The 17646-nt window shown below is 37.3% G+C and overlaps 1 protein-coding gene across 1 annotated transcript in view; it reads right to left on the bottom strand.

The window, feature by feature from the left end:
• The window catches only part of ATP10D (ATPase phospholipid transporting 10D (putative)), a 115463-nt gene that overhangs the window by 30349 nt on the left and 67468 nt on the right, over positions 1-17646 (bottom strand). The window contains exons 6-13 of the mRNA XM_027836062.1: positions 15749-15855; positions 15313-15444; positions 14702-14829; positions 14363-14615; positions 10173-10411; positions 4201-4389; positions 1487-2096; positions 981-1087 (exon numbers count right to left, since the gene is read on the bottom strand). Of these exons, the coding sequence (XP_027691863.1) occupies positions 981-1087; positions 1487-2096; positions 4201-4389; positions 10173-10411; positions 14363-14615; positions 14702-14829; positions 15313-15444; positions 15749-15855 (1765 nt within the window). The remainder of the gene's footprint in view (positions 1-980; positions 1088-1486; positions 2097-4200; positions 4390-10172; positions 10412-14362; positions 14616-14701; positions 14830-15312; positions 15445-15748; positions 15856-17646) is intronic.

The following is a 17646-nucleotide window of genomic DNA, read 5'->3' as shown; positions in this document are numbered from 1 at the left end:
TTCTAGATACTATGCTTCTATTAATGCATCTGACACTAAAGTCTACTGACTTGTGATGTTGTGGAGCTGATCTGGAAGGATTTGTGAAGACTATGTCAGAGGATTATGAGTTCTGGCAGGTCCTATCAAGCTAGAGAGGATTTGGTATAGACTGTACGTCTTGTCTTTGGGCCAGCCTAGCCTGCTTTAGAAAGAGGATCACAGATTTACACTGAGATGGATCTCTCTCTCTCTCTCCATATGTGTGTTTGTATGTGTGTGTGTGTGTGTGTGTGTGTGTGTGTGTATCCAGCTCTGTGTAAATATATATATACACATGTGTACACACACACACACACACACACACACACACACACACACACACATTTTGCCCAGGATCTCATAGCTCCTATGTACCTGATCTGGGATTTGAACCCTGGTATTCCTGACTCCAAGTTCAGGACCTTATCCACTATACCATGTTGTTCCTCATTATCAAAACGTTGGCTAATGGGTTATGATTTTTTTTTTTTTGCCACAGCAAAGAATAAATACTGCCCATTAAGTCTCAATTTAAAAAAAATCTACTTAAAATTCATTCAACTTAGACTACAGAATCATTAGCTTCTGTTTCCTGTTATGAATATTTCCTTGGCTTTGTCAGGTTCTCATTCAATATACTCCTGAGAATTAAATTTAGTGCTAATTTTCCAATACCATTTTGCTGCATGATATGACCTTAATCAGTTTATTCTCCTGATCTTGGGCATGGGGGATTTTCCAAATCCAGTTTCCTCACCAACTTCTCTTAGACAGAACAACAGAATACAGGGGACAGAGGGAGGTGGCAGCTGTCTTATGTTCACAGGTAAATCATATTCACACTACAAACTAAAACCTTAGATAAGAGGGACTCAGATCAGCGGGACCTTCTTACAGATGAATTATGGTTTTCAAATGCCCAAGAGCATAACACCACTATGGTAAAGAGCAAATCTCACCTTTTTTGCAATACATAAAGTGCGAAGCCCTTTTCTGGCATAGTCATCCAAATGTCTCTGGGTTTTCTCCCTGATAATCTTTTGTTGTTTTTCTACAGTCTCACCATCTAAAATAATTAAGAAAAATATAAAAGTAGTATTATAATGAGCTTTTCCAATTACAAACACATCTTCAAAATATCACAACTTAAGCTTCAAAGAATAATGTTCCTATGCATGTTAAGTAACTTTTATTTTTGAATACCAAAGTACCCCTAATAAAAGAGCTTCTGACCAGGAAGCATTGGTCTGCCTTGAGTTACATGCTTCACAAACAGAATTGAACATACCTATATACCAATTCTGATTGATTCCCATGTGACTGATTTCAAAGTCAAGCTTGCTATAGAATGATAATCCGGATAGTTCAGTGTTAGAAACATGTGGCCAGCCGGTCCTATAATCGCCTAAGCCAAAGCACGTATCTAAGATAATGAGACTGAAGCATCAGTTAGGCATGTACCTACCTGAAGATGCTAATGACAGTAGCTCCATGATGACCGAGTCAGCCCCCTTTGTATATACCACAACCTGGTTGGACAGAGGGTGCCTGACCACCACAGACATTCTTTTTCTCACAGAGTCAAAAGGAAGAATGTGTAAAAGTTGAAATGTTAAAGGTCCCAAAGCAGCCAGGTCAACCATAACCTGGTCAGGTGTCCGGGACTGTAAAGTGCACTGATAAGCCCGGGCTGCATATACTAAGGCAGCTTCATCTGGGCTTTCTGCTTCATAGTGCAAATCCGAGGCAAGTGTCTGCCCCAGAGGAGAATCCAAACTGCCACTGGCACTGCCTGCAGTAGCTTCAGATTCTTCTTGGCCTTGGAGGCAAGTTGTTTTGCTGGGGCCTTGAGCCCAATCACTTAACTGGGAAGCATCTTCCTCAGTAGGTGGGGCCAGCTTTGATCGATTAAAGAGGGAGATTCTGCTCACAAAGGCATTTGGACCCCCAGATGATGGTTCTTTTCCACTGCAAAGGGATGGGAAACTTGACCTTCGAACAGATAACCTCTGGAACAGGTTTTTAATTTCCTCTAAGGATGCGATGGGCAATCTACCCAGTGAAGAGAGTCTCAACTAAGGGAGACAAAATATAACACACCATAAGTCAAAATCTTCAAGGATTTGCAAAATAAGAAAGTGCCTAAAAATCACTAATCCAACAAATGTCGATTAGCTTATTACATATTTACAGATGCAGTGGTTAATGGTGGATAAGGTGGTAAGAAAAGAAGTCACATAAAAAACCAGTTCCAATGTTATGTCTCATGATGTTCTTTTATTTTATGAAAGAAATCTCATTTGCCTACAGCCTGGTTTCTTTTTAAGTATAATCTAGTTTCTATCAGTTTATGTTTGTGTATCTACACTAAACCTGTTAAGCAACCTAATTACATCTTAAAGTCAACTCAAGTTTCACAGGATCTTAGATTTGTAGATAGAAAATACCTCAGAGGCTGTCTATTCCAACCTCCACAGTTTGCAAGTTTAAAGACGTTGGGACAGAAGAGTCACGAAAATATACAACCTTCTATTATTTATTTTTTTTCAAAAAGCAATGCTAATGATGAGCAGCTCTCACTGCAATAATTTTGGTAAACTCAGTGGAAGTGAAACCCATGCTAGGCAATTTTTAAACTGTTAGCAGCTCTACCAGGAAGAAAAAAAAGGGAACTAAATCAGTTGAGATTATTGTTTACATGTAGCTTTCATTTATCTTTTTAAATCCTTTCCACAAATATCCTACACAATAAAAAGTAGACTCGGGCTCATGTATAGAACTACACAGAATTTTTTTCACAGCCATTGTATAATTATGTTTCTTGTGGAAAAAGAACAAAGGTATAATAATCTATTACTCCCATATGGTTCCTTAGATAGGAGACAATAAAACTAGCTCCATGAAGGAAGGAACTGTCCTTTACTTATCTTTCTACGTCCCACAGTTCCTAGCATAGTGCCTTCCATATAACAGGCACTAAATTATAATTGAATAAAACTCCTGAAATAATCTATAGAAGGGAATTGTTAAAAGTTATTTGCAAATCATTAAGAAATTTCTCTACTTTCAAACTAGACAAGAGGAGTCAGGAAGATCTGATTCTGAATCCTACTTCAGACACTTACTAGATATGTGACCCTGGGCAAGTTATAACTTCAGTCTGCCTCATTTTCCTCATCTGTAAAACAGGGATAATAACAGTACCAACTTCACAAGCTTTTGTGAAGATCAAATGAGATAACATATGTAAAGATCTTTGCAAACCTCAAAGCACTATGTATAAAGGATACTTATTATTTCTAATTATATGAAGAACTGTTCCATGAAAGGCATGTGACACTACTTTGCATTCTCAACTACACAATTAATTTTCTTTTTTTAAAAATTTTTTTCACAATTACTTTTCACATAGCAACTTGGTGGTAGGAACCTTCCAAGAACATAATTTTCAAGCAAATGTTTTTAAATTTGAAAATAAATCATGTTTATGGCAAAGTTGGCCATCTCTGAAGTTGCCAAAAACAAATAATCTGAGAATAAATCAATTTTTAATTGAATTTATGCTGTGTATTCAGAATTTTAATTGTGGATGTGTGCTAACAGGAAGATACTTAACCAAAAATAACTTAACACAGCAGTGAGTTCCCATTTTCTACAACCATTTTTTTAAAAAACTGAAAATGGACTATAGTGTTGTGTGGAACAAGCGGGCCAGATGGATATTTCACAAATGTTCTCCTCCTCTCTTACACCATGTTTTGTTTGAGGCTCCCTAACAGATTTATCATAAGGAGAGGTATAAGGATTGGAGTTCTGATTTCATTGGTATAGGCAACTTCTGGGTGAAATACTCTGGGAGGACTGCTAGACCTTAGGATGACGCAGATTTAATTTCAGAATGCTGCAAATGAAGCTTAGAGAGAACTGTTACACATACATAGAATAAAATATCCTAAAAGGTAAGTTCACCTTTTGTGACTTGCAGCAGATATTATTCAGGGGGTGGGAGTAGGAGTTGGATAATTTCATTTCAGTCTAAGAAATAATTCATCAGAAAGTCAATAAAAAGCAACATAACCCTTTCTCATCCTTCATTTATGTAACATTATTAGAGCAAACACATCTAAACCTATTATTATCTTCTTTAGTAGTTTGGGATTGGGGTGAATGAAGACTTACCCTTTGTCGTGGCTGATTGGGAGATGAAACTACAACTGTATTACAAATTGCCAACGCAAGAAAGAAGTCAATTATGTACAAAGTCTCTGCTGATAGATCTTGATCAGTTTCATCTGGTAGCGTGAATAACTGAGGTGTAATCTGGCTAAATTTGGCCAAAAGTCCTGTATCTGGCACCACATCAGTTTCCTGTGGGTCAAATCATCACAAAAGGCATTGATCACGAGCAAAGTCCTTAGACTTCTATGGTTTTAATTTCACATAGGATACAGTTTCTGCAACTAGATATTGTCTATAAGGGAAGAAGTAATGTTCAAAATTTAATCTATTTTTTTTCTAGAAAATTCTACGTGGTTCAGCGAGAATGACAGAATAACACATTTGGAGAGCAAAGCAAAAATAAAATTTGTCAAAAAGTTATGTGTGTCAGGAGGACCTGTTCAAGTCCAGCCTCAGACACTTGACACTTACTAGCTGTGTGACCCTGGGCAAGTCACTTAACCCTGACTGCCTCATCAGAAAAAAAAAGAAAAAAGTTATGTTTGCACAAAAAAGGATGACAACAATGATGGTACCCATCATCTTTACATTTGCTTTTTTCCTCTTCATTGGGAAGGACTGCCACTTATTTTGGTGCAGAAGTACCATGTGAATGACACTGTAAAAAGCTACAGAATTAGCTCTGAGCACTCATTGCTAGGCTACTTTTGCTACTGATAGCTACTCTATAAAGACCTTACTATCTCAGAATAAGAACTGGGAAGTCAATGTGTTACTAGGTTTAAGGTGTTAACTAGTAGTCATAATGGAAGCAAGCCAATGAAAGACCCAATTTGTATAAACACTAGAATTCAAGAAGGATCCCTAATATTAATGGCTCACTTTATAGATCAACTTGAGACTTTCAAAGCACTTTTCCTCACAAAAATCTGATGAAGTAGATGGTTGTGACGACCTTTATTTACAAATGAAGAAACTGAAGCTCAGAGCGTTATTTTCCCACAATGTCTATAACACAGCACAAGTCCAAATGTCCTCTCTTTTTCCTTTCTTTCCATCTTTCCTTCCTTCCTTTTTTTTCCTTCCCTTCATCATAGATAATAAGTGACAGGATTTGGATTTGAACTCAGGTCTTCTGACTCTTAAGAGCAGTGCTCTTTCTACTACAACACATTGATTCTCTACCAGTTTCTAATCGTACTGAGCACACAGGAGATATCTAGGGTGAAGAGCCTCCACAAATCCCTAGCTTAACCCATGCTTCTACCCATTTTAATGCAACACGATGCCAGAAAGATTATAGAATTATAGAACTAAAAGCAGCATCAGAGATAATTTTTTTTTACCTATTAGAAAAAGCTTTAATTTACTCGTGTCCTTACATTCGAGTTGCTGATACAAGACACTATAATTTAATAAGCTAAATTATTTCTCAAAGAAACCTATTTAGCAGATTAAGTCGTTTGTCCGGCTCTTACCCTGGAAATGGCAGCTTCCAGACAGGGTACCACTGTTAACTGAAGAATGCAGTACTGGCAATCCAAGAGCATTTGCTCAAATGCTTTGCAAGTCTATCAATTATGTCAGGAAATTGAATATTTGCCCTGAATAACATTAACAATTTATCAAAAATATATGATTATGCTTGTTGAATTTAATTAACTTTGAGTCTCTCATGGTTTATACTACTGCAAATTCAACTAAGTCAATTTATGCATATTTCAGATAAATATGAATATATTTTAGGGTTTAGAAAAAACTTAAAAAAATTAGCATCCTATACTACTCCTTAAATCTTGCTTTGGCGTGACAGTAACCCTAATTAGTTCCTATACTACCCCTTAAGCCTTGTTTTGACATGACTCATTTTGATCAGTTATGATGGGACACACTAGGTTATTTCTAAAATATATGCTCAAAAACAACTGTGAGATGTCATATTTCTTATGCTAGAGAGGAAAAAAACGGCACAGCTATACAGAGATACTTAGGATATGAACCAAGCCCTACTGGCTATAGTCAGAGTATTCAGTGTGATGTCATTTGACTATTTTAAATATTTTAATTCAATTTTAATTCAATCAACAAATTGATCAATCAGCAAATATTTCTTAAGCACCTACTTTGTGCTGAGCACTGTGGCAGGTGTTCCAAGTGGCAGGATCCAAGTGCAAAGAATAAAACGATCCCTGTCCACAATGAGCTTACAATTTAATGAAAAGGATATGTTTAAATTTACTTTCCCTGTTTCATGGTACCTTTTAACCACTGAGATAAATGTCAAAGTGAATATTCTCGTAAAAGGAATCCAGCTTCAGAATGGGGCATTTTTCCCCAGCACCTTCTTCCTGTACTCTCTGAAAAAGCTTTCATCTCTACTGCTAGACATCCTGTTGTGTATTCTTATTTTCTTACATTTGTGTTCTTGTAACACAACATTAATATTGAAAAGAGATGTAAGAAATGATGGACTTGGACTTTTACTTTTGTAAAAGTCTTGGACTTGGCTTTTACTTTTGCTTTACTTAAGGCCAAATTAGACAACAGACTGATCCTTCATGTCATTTTCTAAGTTTTGCCCTCTAACAGTTGACTAAAGATTTTTGCCCATTCTTCAAATTCCACTGGATTCTAAGCAAGCTTTGAAACATGGTGCAATGGTGCAAGTGAAACAGAGAGGACTGGAGGGTGAAAGGAGGTCAAGTCCTCTCATTAAAATCACTTCCATCAGCTGGCAGCATACAGCTGGACCAGAACAAACCAGGAGCCAAGATACTGCATAAATCTTTCTAGACCACATCACTGTTCCTTATGTCTGACTAAACAGGAGTCTAAATGTGACTAAGGCAGTGCACTTGGAAAATATGAAGTAGGTAAAATACCAGAATGACTGAAGAAAGGAGCATTTATAAATCCCCCTGACCAATCTGTGGAAAGAAGTGTTGAGGCAGATGAACGTAGAGAGACGTTATTTTCTTCCACTATTTATCGGAAAACCATTGAGGAATAAACGATAAGTCACAGGCCAGATACATGTGTAATTATGTAAAACATTTCCATGTTAGTAATTTTGTACAAGAAGACTCGAATAAAAGAAAAAAATGAAAAAAAAAAACCTTAAAAACAGCCTGCTTCAGTCTGTATTCAAACAATATCAGTTATTTCTCTGGAGGCAGATAGTTGTCAGGGTAATTTTCTCATGGGAGTTCTAGCTTCTCTTGGCAGAAGCTGAGGGTCACAACCTGTTGTGTGGCAAAAACAAGGAAGTCTTACAAGACCTCTCCTTTACTGACACGCAGCTCCCATGGTTGGCTCAGCTCTCCTCTCATTGGGAGAAAAGTCCTACTCATAACCCTGACACGAGGGCTGCAGGTGTCCAGCAGACTTGGTGATTGGCTATCAAGTGGAGATCATGCTTTGATCAGGTGTTACAAAGGATATAAAAGAAAGCTACTAGCACTTAATAAACAGAGCTTCTGCCATCTTGCTGTCTCTTGCCTCATCAATGCGCCTCCGAGTTAAGAGTATTGAGCTGGTCTCATGCTCATCACTGCAGTGGCCGCGTCAGATAGTATGCTTCATCATCAGCCCTTTGGGATTGTCTTGGATTGCTGTATTGCTGAGAATAGCTAAGTCATTCACAGTTCTTCACTGAACAATATTGCTGTTACTGTTTACAACATTCTCCTGGTTCTGTTCACTTCACTTCACTATGTATCAGTTCATATAAGTCTTTCCAGGTTTTTCTGAAACCAGCCTGCTCATCATTTCTTACAGCACAATAATATTCCATTACATATACCACAGCTTATTTAGCCATTCCCCAATTGATAGGCATCACTTCGATTTCCAATTCTTAGCCATCATGAAAAGAGATGGAATAAATATTTTTGTATAAATAGGTCCTTTTCCCTTTTTTGGATATTTTTGGGATACAGACCTAGCCATGGTATCGCTGTATCAAAGAGTGTGCACAGTTTTATAGTTCTTTGGGCAAAGTTCCAAATTGCTCTCCAGAATTGTTGGGTCAGTTTATAGTTCCACCAACAATGCATTAGTGTCCCAGTTTTCCCACATCTCCTCCAATATCGAACATGTTCCTTTTTTGTCATATTAGCCAATCTGATAGGTGTGAGGTGGTACCTCAGAGTTGTTTTAATTTGCATTTCTTTATTCAATAGTGATTAAGAACATTTTTTTATATGTCTATAGATAGCTTTGATTTCTTTGTCTGAAAACTGCCTATTCATATCCTTTGACCATTTATCAATTGGGGAATGACCTGTATTTTTATAAAATTGACTCAGTTCTCTATATATTTGAGAAACGAGCCTTTATCACAAATTTTTTTTCCCATTTCCTGCTTTTCTTATGATTTTGTCTGCATTGCAGACTTACATTTTGGAAAAAATCATCTTCGCTGCTGACTGGAGGATGCGTTGCAATGGAAGATAGCTGAGGCAGGGAAATCAATTAGAAGGCCATAGAAGTAGACTAGGTGAGAGGGTCTGAACTAGGGTAGCATCAGTGTGAGTGGAGAGAAAGGGAAATATCCTAGAGCTGTTGTTAAAGTAAAAATAGTAAGATTTAACAACAGATTGAATATGGGGGATGAGTGAAAGGGAGAAATGAAGTACAAAAATGAGAATGGAGAATGGGATTTGAAAACAGGCAGCTCAGCGTTTAAAATAACTTCTGAGAAACACATAGGATTAGGTCCTTCCTTGAGATTGAACTTCCTGGTAGGCAGCGATGTAGTATCCTCTAAGGCCACAGGAGGCCTAACAGTAGACAGGAGAAGGTGAAGGTATGGGATCTGGTCAGGAGGCAGGGGTGCCCTGCTGGTCATGGAGAAGGTCCTGATTGGGGTTGGGGGCAGGGACAGGAGATGGAAGAGGTCTTATCCCTCAGAGGATAGCTTGGCACTTGAGATGGCCCTGGTCCAAGGCTGCACTGAAGCAGGAGGTAAGTGAGGTAGTGAACTCATTTGGAGTCAAAGAACCTGAGTTCAAATTCTGACTCTGTCATTGTGTGACCTTAGGAAAGTCACTTAATTTCCGTAGGCCTCGGTTTCCTTATATGAAAACTTAAGTGAGTTGGACTAGATGACCTCTACAGCTATGATCCTGTGATCACTGCAAAACATGCCAGTTATTTCAAAATAACATTTTGTTGTGAAAGACCTTTATGTAGCAATACTCAGAAACTTTAATCAAACAACCTAATTTCTTCTTCTTCTTTTTTTTTTTTTTTGCTTTTTGGTGAGGCAATTGGGGTTAAATGACTTGCTCAGAGTCACACAGCTAGTAAGTGTCAAGTGTCTGAGGCCAGATTTGAACTCAGGTCCTCCTGACTCAAGGCTGGAGCTCTATCTACTGTACCACCTAGCTTCCCCAGCCTAATTTCTTCAAAGAAGCACCTTGTCTTAGCCTAGCATTTACACTACCTAGTAAATAATAAGTGCTTAATAAATGCTTATTGACTGAATGGCTGTAAGGTAAATGTGTCTCTAAACTTTGCAGAATCCAGGCATACCCTGTTGGACACTACAATGTCCAACTACAATGACTTGGAGAGAATTCTTATGAGAAAGGGGCTGGATAAGCCACCCCAGACTGTCACAGAGCAGCACAAGCTCTGTGAACAGCCCTAAACACTTATCTTTTTCATCCTTATGGACTGAGAGAATGAGACACATTAGCCTTAAACCCAAACCTTCTTCACAGTCTTAATGTTAAAGCACTGCCTTCAAGGCTCCATTTCATCAGATATACACAAGCTGTCCCCTCTTCCAAGTCAATGGAGCCCATCTTCAAAAAAGACAAACATGGGTTTGGTTTGTTCAAATAAATTGCAGTCAAGTACTCTCTTTTTAATTACACAAAGATGTTTTGATTTGGAGCAATAAGGTGTGTGGTTCTTACAATATAATTCTTGTCTGGGTAAGATTCAAGACACATATGTATACTTACAATAGGACTACTGAAAGCTGCCTGTCTAGAGAGAGATCCATCAGTGGTGCCATCTCCTCCTCCTAGGGCAAAACAGCTCCCAGCAAGATGATTCAAGGATTTGCTTTCCAAAGGCCCATTATTAACTGTCCTGCAGCTGTGTGCCTTCTGTTTTGTCATATTGCTGAGAGAGCCGCTAGGGGTGTCTGTCAAATCCTCATCTTCAGAAGAAACCTCCTGGTAGGACTCTAGCCTCTTGGCTGGAAAAAAAATTACACTAGATAATTAGGGTACAAGAAGATTTGCTTGCTTGTTGAATGCTGGACTCATTTATTTTAAATGTAAGTGGTTTTTTTTTTAACGAAAGAACCATTAGCAAAATAAAGACTTGGATTTTAGCCTAAATCCTGCCACAGACTATGAATCTGGATAAGTTACTTATCCTTTCTACAAAATCAGGATAATAGTCCTACTCTTACATAAGGGTGTCAAGAGAATGAATTAGAACATAAATGAAAGGTCACTGTGTCCTGAGAAGGAAAATGGCAATGGGAACATGTACATGTTGTTAAAATCTGAAGAACATGGCCACTGATTCTGTCTATCTTGATTGCTCTATTTACTTTGCTCTGTGGCCATAAGCCTAGTAATTTAGCCTCTCTAGGTTTCAGCTTCCTTAGCTTCAAATGCTCCCCTCTTCCTAACTTTCTTCCTATTGTCAAGGGCACCACCATTCTCCTGGTCACTCAGGGTTGAAACCTAGGTGCCATATTTGCCTCCTCACTGACACTCACTCTCCATATCCAATCTGTTGCCCAATTCTTCTATTTCTATTTCTGTGTCTTTTCACTGACTTTCTCTCATGCCTGGAATGCCCTCCATAATTTTGCCTCTTGGCTTCCTCCCAGTCTCAGTTCAAATCCTCCCTTCTTCAAGAAGCCTTTTCTGCTCATCTCCCCATCTTTCCCTACCACTGCCAATGCCTTGCCTATGAGACTGTCTCCAATTTATACTGTCTCTAACGGGGAAGATAACAGAAACAACTGTGTATATACGATGTGTATGTATAAATACATCATATGTATGTAGGTATGTAGTTGTTTCCTTTTGTTTCCCCCATTAGAGGTCATGGCTTTTTTGTCTCTCGATGTATTCCCAGTGTTTAGAAAAATTCCTGGCACATAGTATGTGTTTAGTAAACTCTTGCTAATCTAATTGACTAAAATGAGGGGTTTGCATTAGTATATTTTGAGTTCTAACTCTCTGATTCTGTGAGTCAATAGCTAGCCTTCGATGTATTTTCCCCCAAAGTTTCAGTTGGTTTCACTTTTGCAGTTAAAAATATAGTGAACCTCATTATGTGACATGCTTGGAGAACGGGGAATTCTTGTGAATAGAGTATTACCATGGCTTCTATCTGCATTGCTGGCCTTATCTCCTACCTTTCCCTCCTTTTCCAGGAATCATCCATTCTGGCCAAGCCAACCTACTCCCTGTTTCACAAACATGCCATGGGCATTCTTTCCTTAGGTTATTTGTTAACAGTTCTCCCTGTCTGAAATAACCACCTTACTGGTTTCCATATGTTAAGGTCCACCTCTTCCATGGGGCCCTTTTTGACCATATCTACTCCCAGCGATTTCTTTCTTCAATAAACTCCTATATCATTCATTGGCCACTAACATTTATCTGACATTTGCTGTTGATAATAGTAACAGATACTTACCATTTCTAGAACACTTCACAATTTACAAAACACTTTGACAATCATCATCTCATCTAGCACTCACAAAAGTCCTATCAGGCAGGTAGTGCAAGTATTAATACCTTCATTTTACAGATCAGGAAATGGCAGCCAGAGATAAAATGATGTGCCCAAATTTATACAACTAGTATGCAGTCCAGCTGGGATTCAAATTCACTTCTCTCGACTCTAAACCCAATGCTCTTTTCACTACTGCCTTTCAACAGAAAATGCTATTCTCTAAGCTGTTAATTACCTTTTTTGGTACATTTTATAGATTTAAATTTTTTTTTTGTTATTAGTTTGCTTCCCAAACTAATGTTGAGGAGCACATAGGGAAGAGAAAAAATAAACAGAAAGATCCTTGAGTTTGGGGCCGATCTCTTACAGTTTTTGAGTCCCAAGGATTTAGGATAATACCTTACACATGATAGGAACCCAACAAAAACTCATTTTTGATGTTAATCTTTTGCCACATTTGGATGATTAATCTTTGAAATGAGTGCACTACACTCTAATTAACATGAAAACTACCCTGAGATATACTTCAGGATCTTTCAACCCCTTGTGTAATAGTTATGTGAAAGTTCAGGTCAACAGAATTCTAGATACTTAGCTTTTACTACAAAAAACAAGCCTTTACAACAGTAAGAGTTGGAAATATATCAGGATAATAATGAGTAAAAAGGAATCTAATGGAATATTAACTTGGAATGGGAGAACCACAAAGCAGTGAAAAAAGCAAAGGTATCATCACAGAGTCAAAAAATTTCAAGAATTGGAAAGGCCCTTGGGGGCTCAGTGACCAGACTAATCCATACCTAAGAAATAATACTCTCTGCACCATACTCAAGAAATAGTCATTCAGGTTTTGCCTGGAGACCAGAACACACTGTTTCTTGAGGCACTTCATTCTACTACTGATGCGAGCAGAAGAAAAACACCAATACATATTGTACCTAGTATGGTATAATGGCTAGAAAGCTGGCCTTGAAGCCATTAGAATCTTGGGCAAAGTCCCGCCTCTGCCACATACTGACTGTGCCACTCTGGCTCAGTCTCTTAAATGCTCATTGCTCTAGACAACTCTCTAAGACTAAAAATGGCAGAGAACCTGCATCTGTAGAGGGAGTTTCCTCACCTGGAAATTTCACAGACCAATGAAATCACAAGTCCAATCCCTAGTCCTATTCCTATTGCTTTTAGGTGAAAAGATATCAGTTTGATATTTAAAGTGGAAAAAATATAATAAGGTATTAACATAACAGGAAGGGGACTGCCTCAGTTGGCCCTTTTCTAAAAATGAGGTCCCATTCCAAAGATGTTCTGGGTTCAGTGGAAGATTATTCAGGAATTGAGAGAAGGGGGAATAGTCAGTCAATAAGCACTTATTAAATATATAACTGGTGCCAGGAAGAGAACACTTGGCCATTAATATGAAATAGGACAAAAATTTTGGAACTAGTCCTCTAATTCTGCTTAAATAACCAAGAGATTAAGTTTTAGTTCAAAGTACAGTTTCTTTACAGACTTCTTTAATGCAGGTGAAAGATTTCTTGCTTCCCTATATATGTTATGTAGACCATAACAAAATGGACAAAGAGGTGGTCTTCCCTCTATCATGGGGCTCACGCTAAGTTCTTCAAGTTCCTCCTTCATACATTTCCCTCTAAACATCCTCGATACAGAATATATTAGGAAGTGGGATTGTTACAGTAATAAATAGCTGACAGCATTTTTTAATGTTCTTGTAACAAAATAAAGGAAATCATAGACCCCTGAAGGACTAAAGTAAGTGTCTGAATATAAGAGAAAGGAGAAAAGCTCCCCCACTGTTTCACGCCTCATCACTAATGAGGCAGGATTGCTCCAGCACTCAATGTCTTGTACCATTGGTTCACTCATACTAACAGAATCTGGTAGATGCCTGGGTCATATAAAAATCTCTCTTTCCTCCTTGTTTTTTCTGAACTAACAAATACCAAATAAAATGGGCTTTTTCATATACCAGAAGATTGTACATGAAAATACAGATTCTTATGTACAGCTTACTTTTCTTTTAAATACAGAATAAATTCAACATGTGACTTTCAAAGCCATGGTACTTGTCTACAATTCTCTGGCTTTCCTTGTTTTCTTTGGTGCATTAAAACAAGATGTGTCTTTTTTCCTCTTTTTTTCTTGCTAGTTTATCCTTATTCCTCCTCTTGTTCCACACAATTCACTTACTTTCCTTTATAAAATCCCTGCCATACTGTGTTAAGATCTTTGCTTCAAATGATTAAATTTCAGAGGGAAAACACACAGGTAGAAATACCCACAATGGTTAATAACAATGGTTTGATAAATTCCAGCCATTTACGTACAAAAAACCAAAAAAAGAAATCTCTGGAAAGAAAAGCTAAATAGCAACTGATGCTTCTGAAAGCAGCAACAAGTGTATATGCGTATGATATTCAATACCTACCATTTTCTTCATGACAATAATCAAAACCTGCAATACTACACCTCCGGAAAACCATTTTGTTCTCAGTGAGGGTTCCAGTCTTATCAGAGAAAAGATATTGTATCTGTCCAAGATCCTCAGCAATGTTCAGTGCCCGGCACTGAATGGTGGAATCCATTTTCTCATTATAGAAATCAATGTCACTTTGAATAAAATAGATTTGGCCTAGCTTGACAATTTCAATGGAAACGTAGAGAGAGATGGGGATCAATACCTAACAAAGCAAAGAAAACAATAGAAACTGAGGGAAGCCATTTGGTAACATTATTCTACATCCATAGCAAGAGGGACAGATGTTACCTGTAATAAAATAATCATGGTCCAAAACATATAGAAACCTGCCAATGCTGGCGATAAGTAATGTCCATCAGGCTCAGGCATGTTAAAAAACGGAACAGGCTCATAGCTGCTCAACCAGATTCCATGACCTTTAAAACAAACACACACATAAGAATGATTAGACAGTTCTTACACAGTTCTTCATTCCCGTCTTCAATCTCAGGTGTAAGAGACTAGTTGTATATCATGGTTGCTTCATGCATTTTCGGTAGTATGCAAGGGAGGAAAAAAAAAAACCCCACAAATTTTTCTATGGGTTTGTCTACTGAATCAAGATTCTGAAGTTTTGCTCATGCCAACACATGGATTCAATGAATGCTTTACTTCAGCTTTTCTAGTGTAAAAAAAATGATAAATCTAATAATAGGAAAGAAAAAAATGACTGTGGTTAAGATATTTCAAGAGATGAGTATTCCACTAATGCAAAAATATCAAGAATTCTCAGCACATTTTAAACATATTTATATATAACACTTCCTTGAAGATGATCATTTCTAGAGACAAGATACTTGTAATTTAAAATTATGGAGAAAAGCTGTTAAACACAACTAGAGAGAACTATATCAACTTACCTAATGCACCAGCAAAACACATTGAGATAAGAAGCAGGACACACCAGAGGATATCAGTGTTTGCTCTTCTCTCTAACTTACTACGCTTGTAACGAGGCCCACTATTGTTTAACATTGCTTTAGTTTCATGACCTGGGTAGATAAGAAAAGATATTTCACTGTTCCTTGTAGAGATATACAAATCAAGTAAGAGATATTGCACTAAGAAAATGCTAATCAAGATCTGGCAGGTAAGAGCAAAAAAAAAAATAACTTTCTTAATTCTGCTCCTTCTAAACTCAGTTAGGAAAAGATGATCACAGCTACACAGAATATACCCTTCTATTTGGCAGAATGATATTTGAACAATTCCACTTTAAATCAAAAAAGCAACTTTAAAATAGTAGTTTTTTATTAACATGTGAGACAATTATAAGGAACAAAAAGTTTAACCAACCTGCATAAACCACAATGCCAACCACAGCCTCTGTATTTCTAATGGTGCATCCTCTAAGCAATAAATTTTCTTTACTGAGACCAATGCGTTCCTTGCTTGGATGTTCTCTATAAGAAGCATAACACATGAATTGCTTTTAAATAGCAATGGGATTTAAAGTGATATTCCAATAGCAGGTTCCAACTAGGCTTTGACTTGTTTAAAAAACAAAACAAAACAACGCATAGTAAAGGACTTGAAAAGAATTATGGTTCTTAAATACCGACAAGGAGCTAACACACAAATTATTTAATCCATTTGTTTTCCATAAATCAGAGTTACTTGCTTTATTCTGAAAAATAGTGGGTCAAGGCTCTCCATAATTTTTGCTATTCATTATTAGCACATTTCTAATAATGCACAGATATACTATGAAAAAAATCAGTTGAGGAATTTCTAATTTTTATTTATCCAGCTCTAAAATTCTATGAGTGTAAAATTATTCACAATTCATAATCAGGAAAAAAGGTCAGGTTTACAAATATATTTAAGTTCCTGTAAAATCATGCTCAGCTTCAGAATTCAAAACGCAGTTTCAAAAAAGTCGTATTTACTACTCAAGAGAGAAAAGAGCATAGTCACTGTCGCTGATGCACATTGAGAAAGAAAGAGCATTGATCTTATCAATTACATCTTCTATCACACATAGAGTAAGGTCCTTCCTGAGAAGATTTAATATCAAAAGGAAGGGGAACAATCCACAGATTTGTCAATTTAGCCTGACAATTCATAGACATGACAGATTTAAGTATGTGTGTGAGTGTGCGTTTGTGTTATATATTATATATGTGTGTATGTACGTGTATATACACATATATATACTACACACAAATATCTATTCTATACGCATGTGTATACATATGTGCAAATACACACATATACACATACTATACATGTTTTCAATATATTTCATATATGTGTATATTTTCAATTTAAATAACATGTTTAAGTATTTACTTTGTGTAAGGCACAGTGCCAGATTCTGGGATTCAAAGACAAAGATAAAACAGTAATTTCCCTTAAAGAACTTCTATGCCACACCACAACATGTACATAGACAAGGACACAGAAATGAAGAGTACGTAAGATGGAATCATGTGACCTAAGTTTTTAAAGGTAGGCTGGAGCCAGATTTTAAAGGGTTTAAAATGCCACACAATGTTTGTATTTTAGTCCAGTGGCAAAGGAAGACAACTGTAGCTTCTTAAGAAAAGGAGTTACATAATGAGACCAGTGCTTTAGTAATGTTATTTTGGCACCTGTGTGGAGGATGAGAGGATTCTGCAATAGCCCAGGTGAGAAGTGATGAGGGAATGAACTTATATGTTGGCCCCATGAGCAGAGAGAATTCATGTATATCTATAAAGAATTCTATATCTTTATCCTTATATCAATAGCAAAGCTTTCAGTTATTCTAAAGACAGGATCTAGATCTGTGATTTCCTTGATATAGGGAACTCCTGGTTGAAGAAACTTCCTTTACCAATACAGATCTGTAGCTCTTAGAAAGTTGCCCAGAGCATAGAGGTATCAAACATGCAGCCCTGGTCCACAATACTTAAGCATGGCCTGAACCAGATTAAAATGAAATTGGGAAACGTTTAACAAAATAAATAAAAATACAATTATTAATTTGTGGCTTTCTCAGTCAATCTGCATCTGCAGGGATCCCTGTGTACATTTTAGTGGCTTTGTTTCCATCCTGAGTTTGACACTACTGGCCTAGAGCAATGAGAGGCAGGCCACTTGCCTAGCATCACAAAGCCACATATGACAGGTGAAGCTTGAATCCAAGTCTTTGTGGCTTCAAGATCAGATCTCCATCTGTGCTGTATTGCCTCATTATCATGGTAATAGAT

Source organism: Vombatus ursinus, unplaced genomic scaffold, assembly GCF_900497805.2.
Source record: "Vombatus ursinus unplaced genomic scaffold, bare-nosed wombat genome assembly UNPS02014818.1, whole genome shotgun sequence".
Classification (NCBI taxonomy): domain Eukaryota; kingdom Metazoa; phylum Chordata; class Mammalia; order Diprotodontia; family Vombatidae; genus Vombatus; species Vombatus ursinus.
The sequence above is the reverse complement of the archived record's forward strand: the minus strand, read 5'-3'. Positions and strand labels throughout refer to the sequence as shown.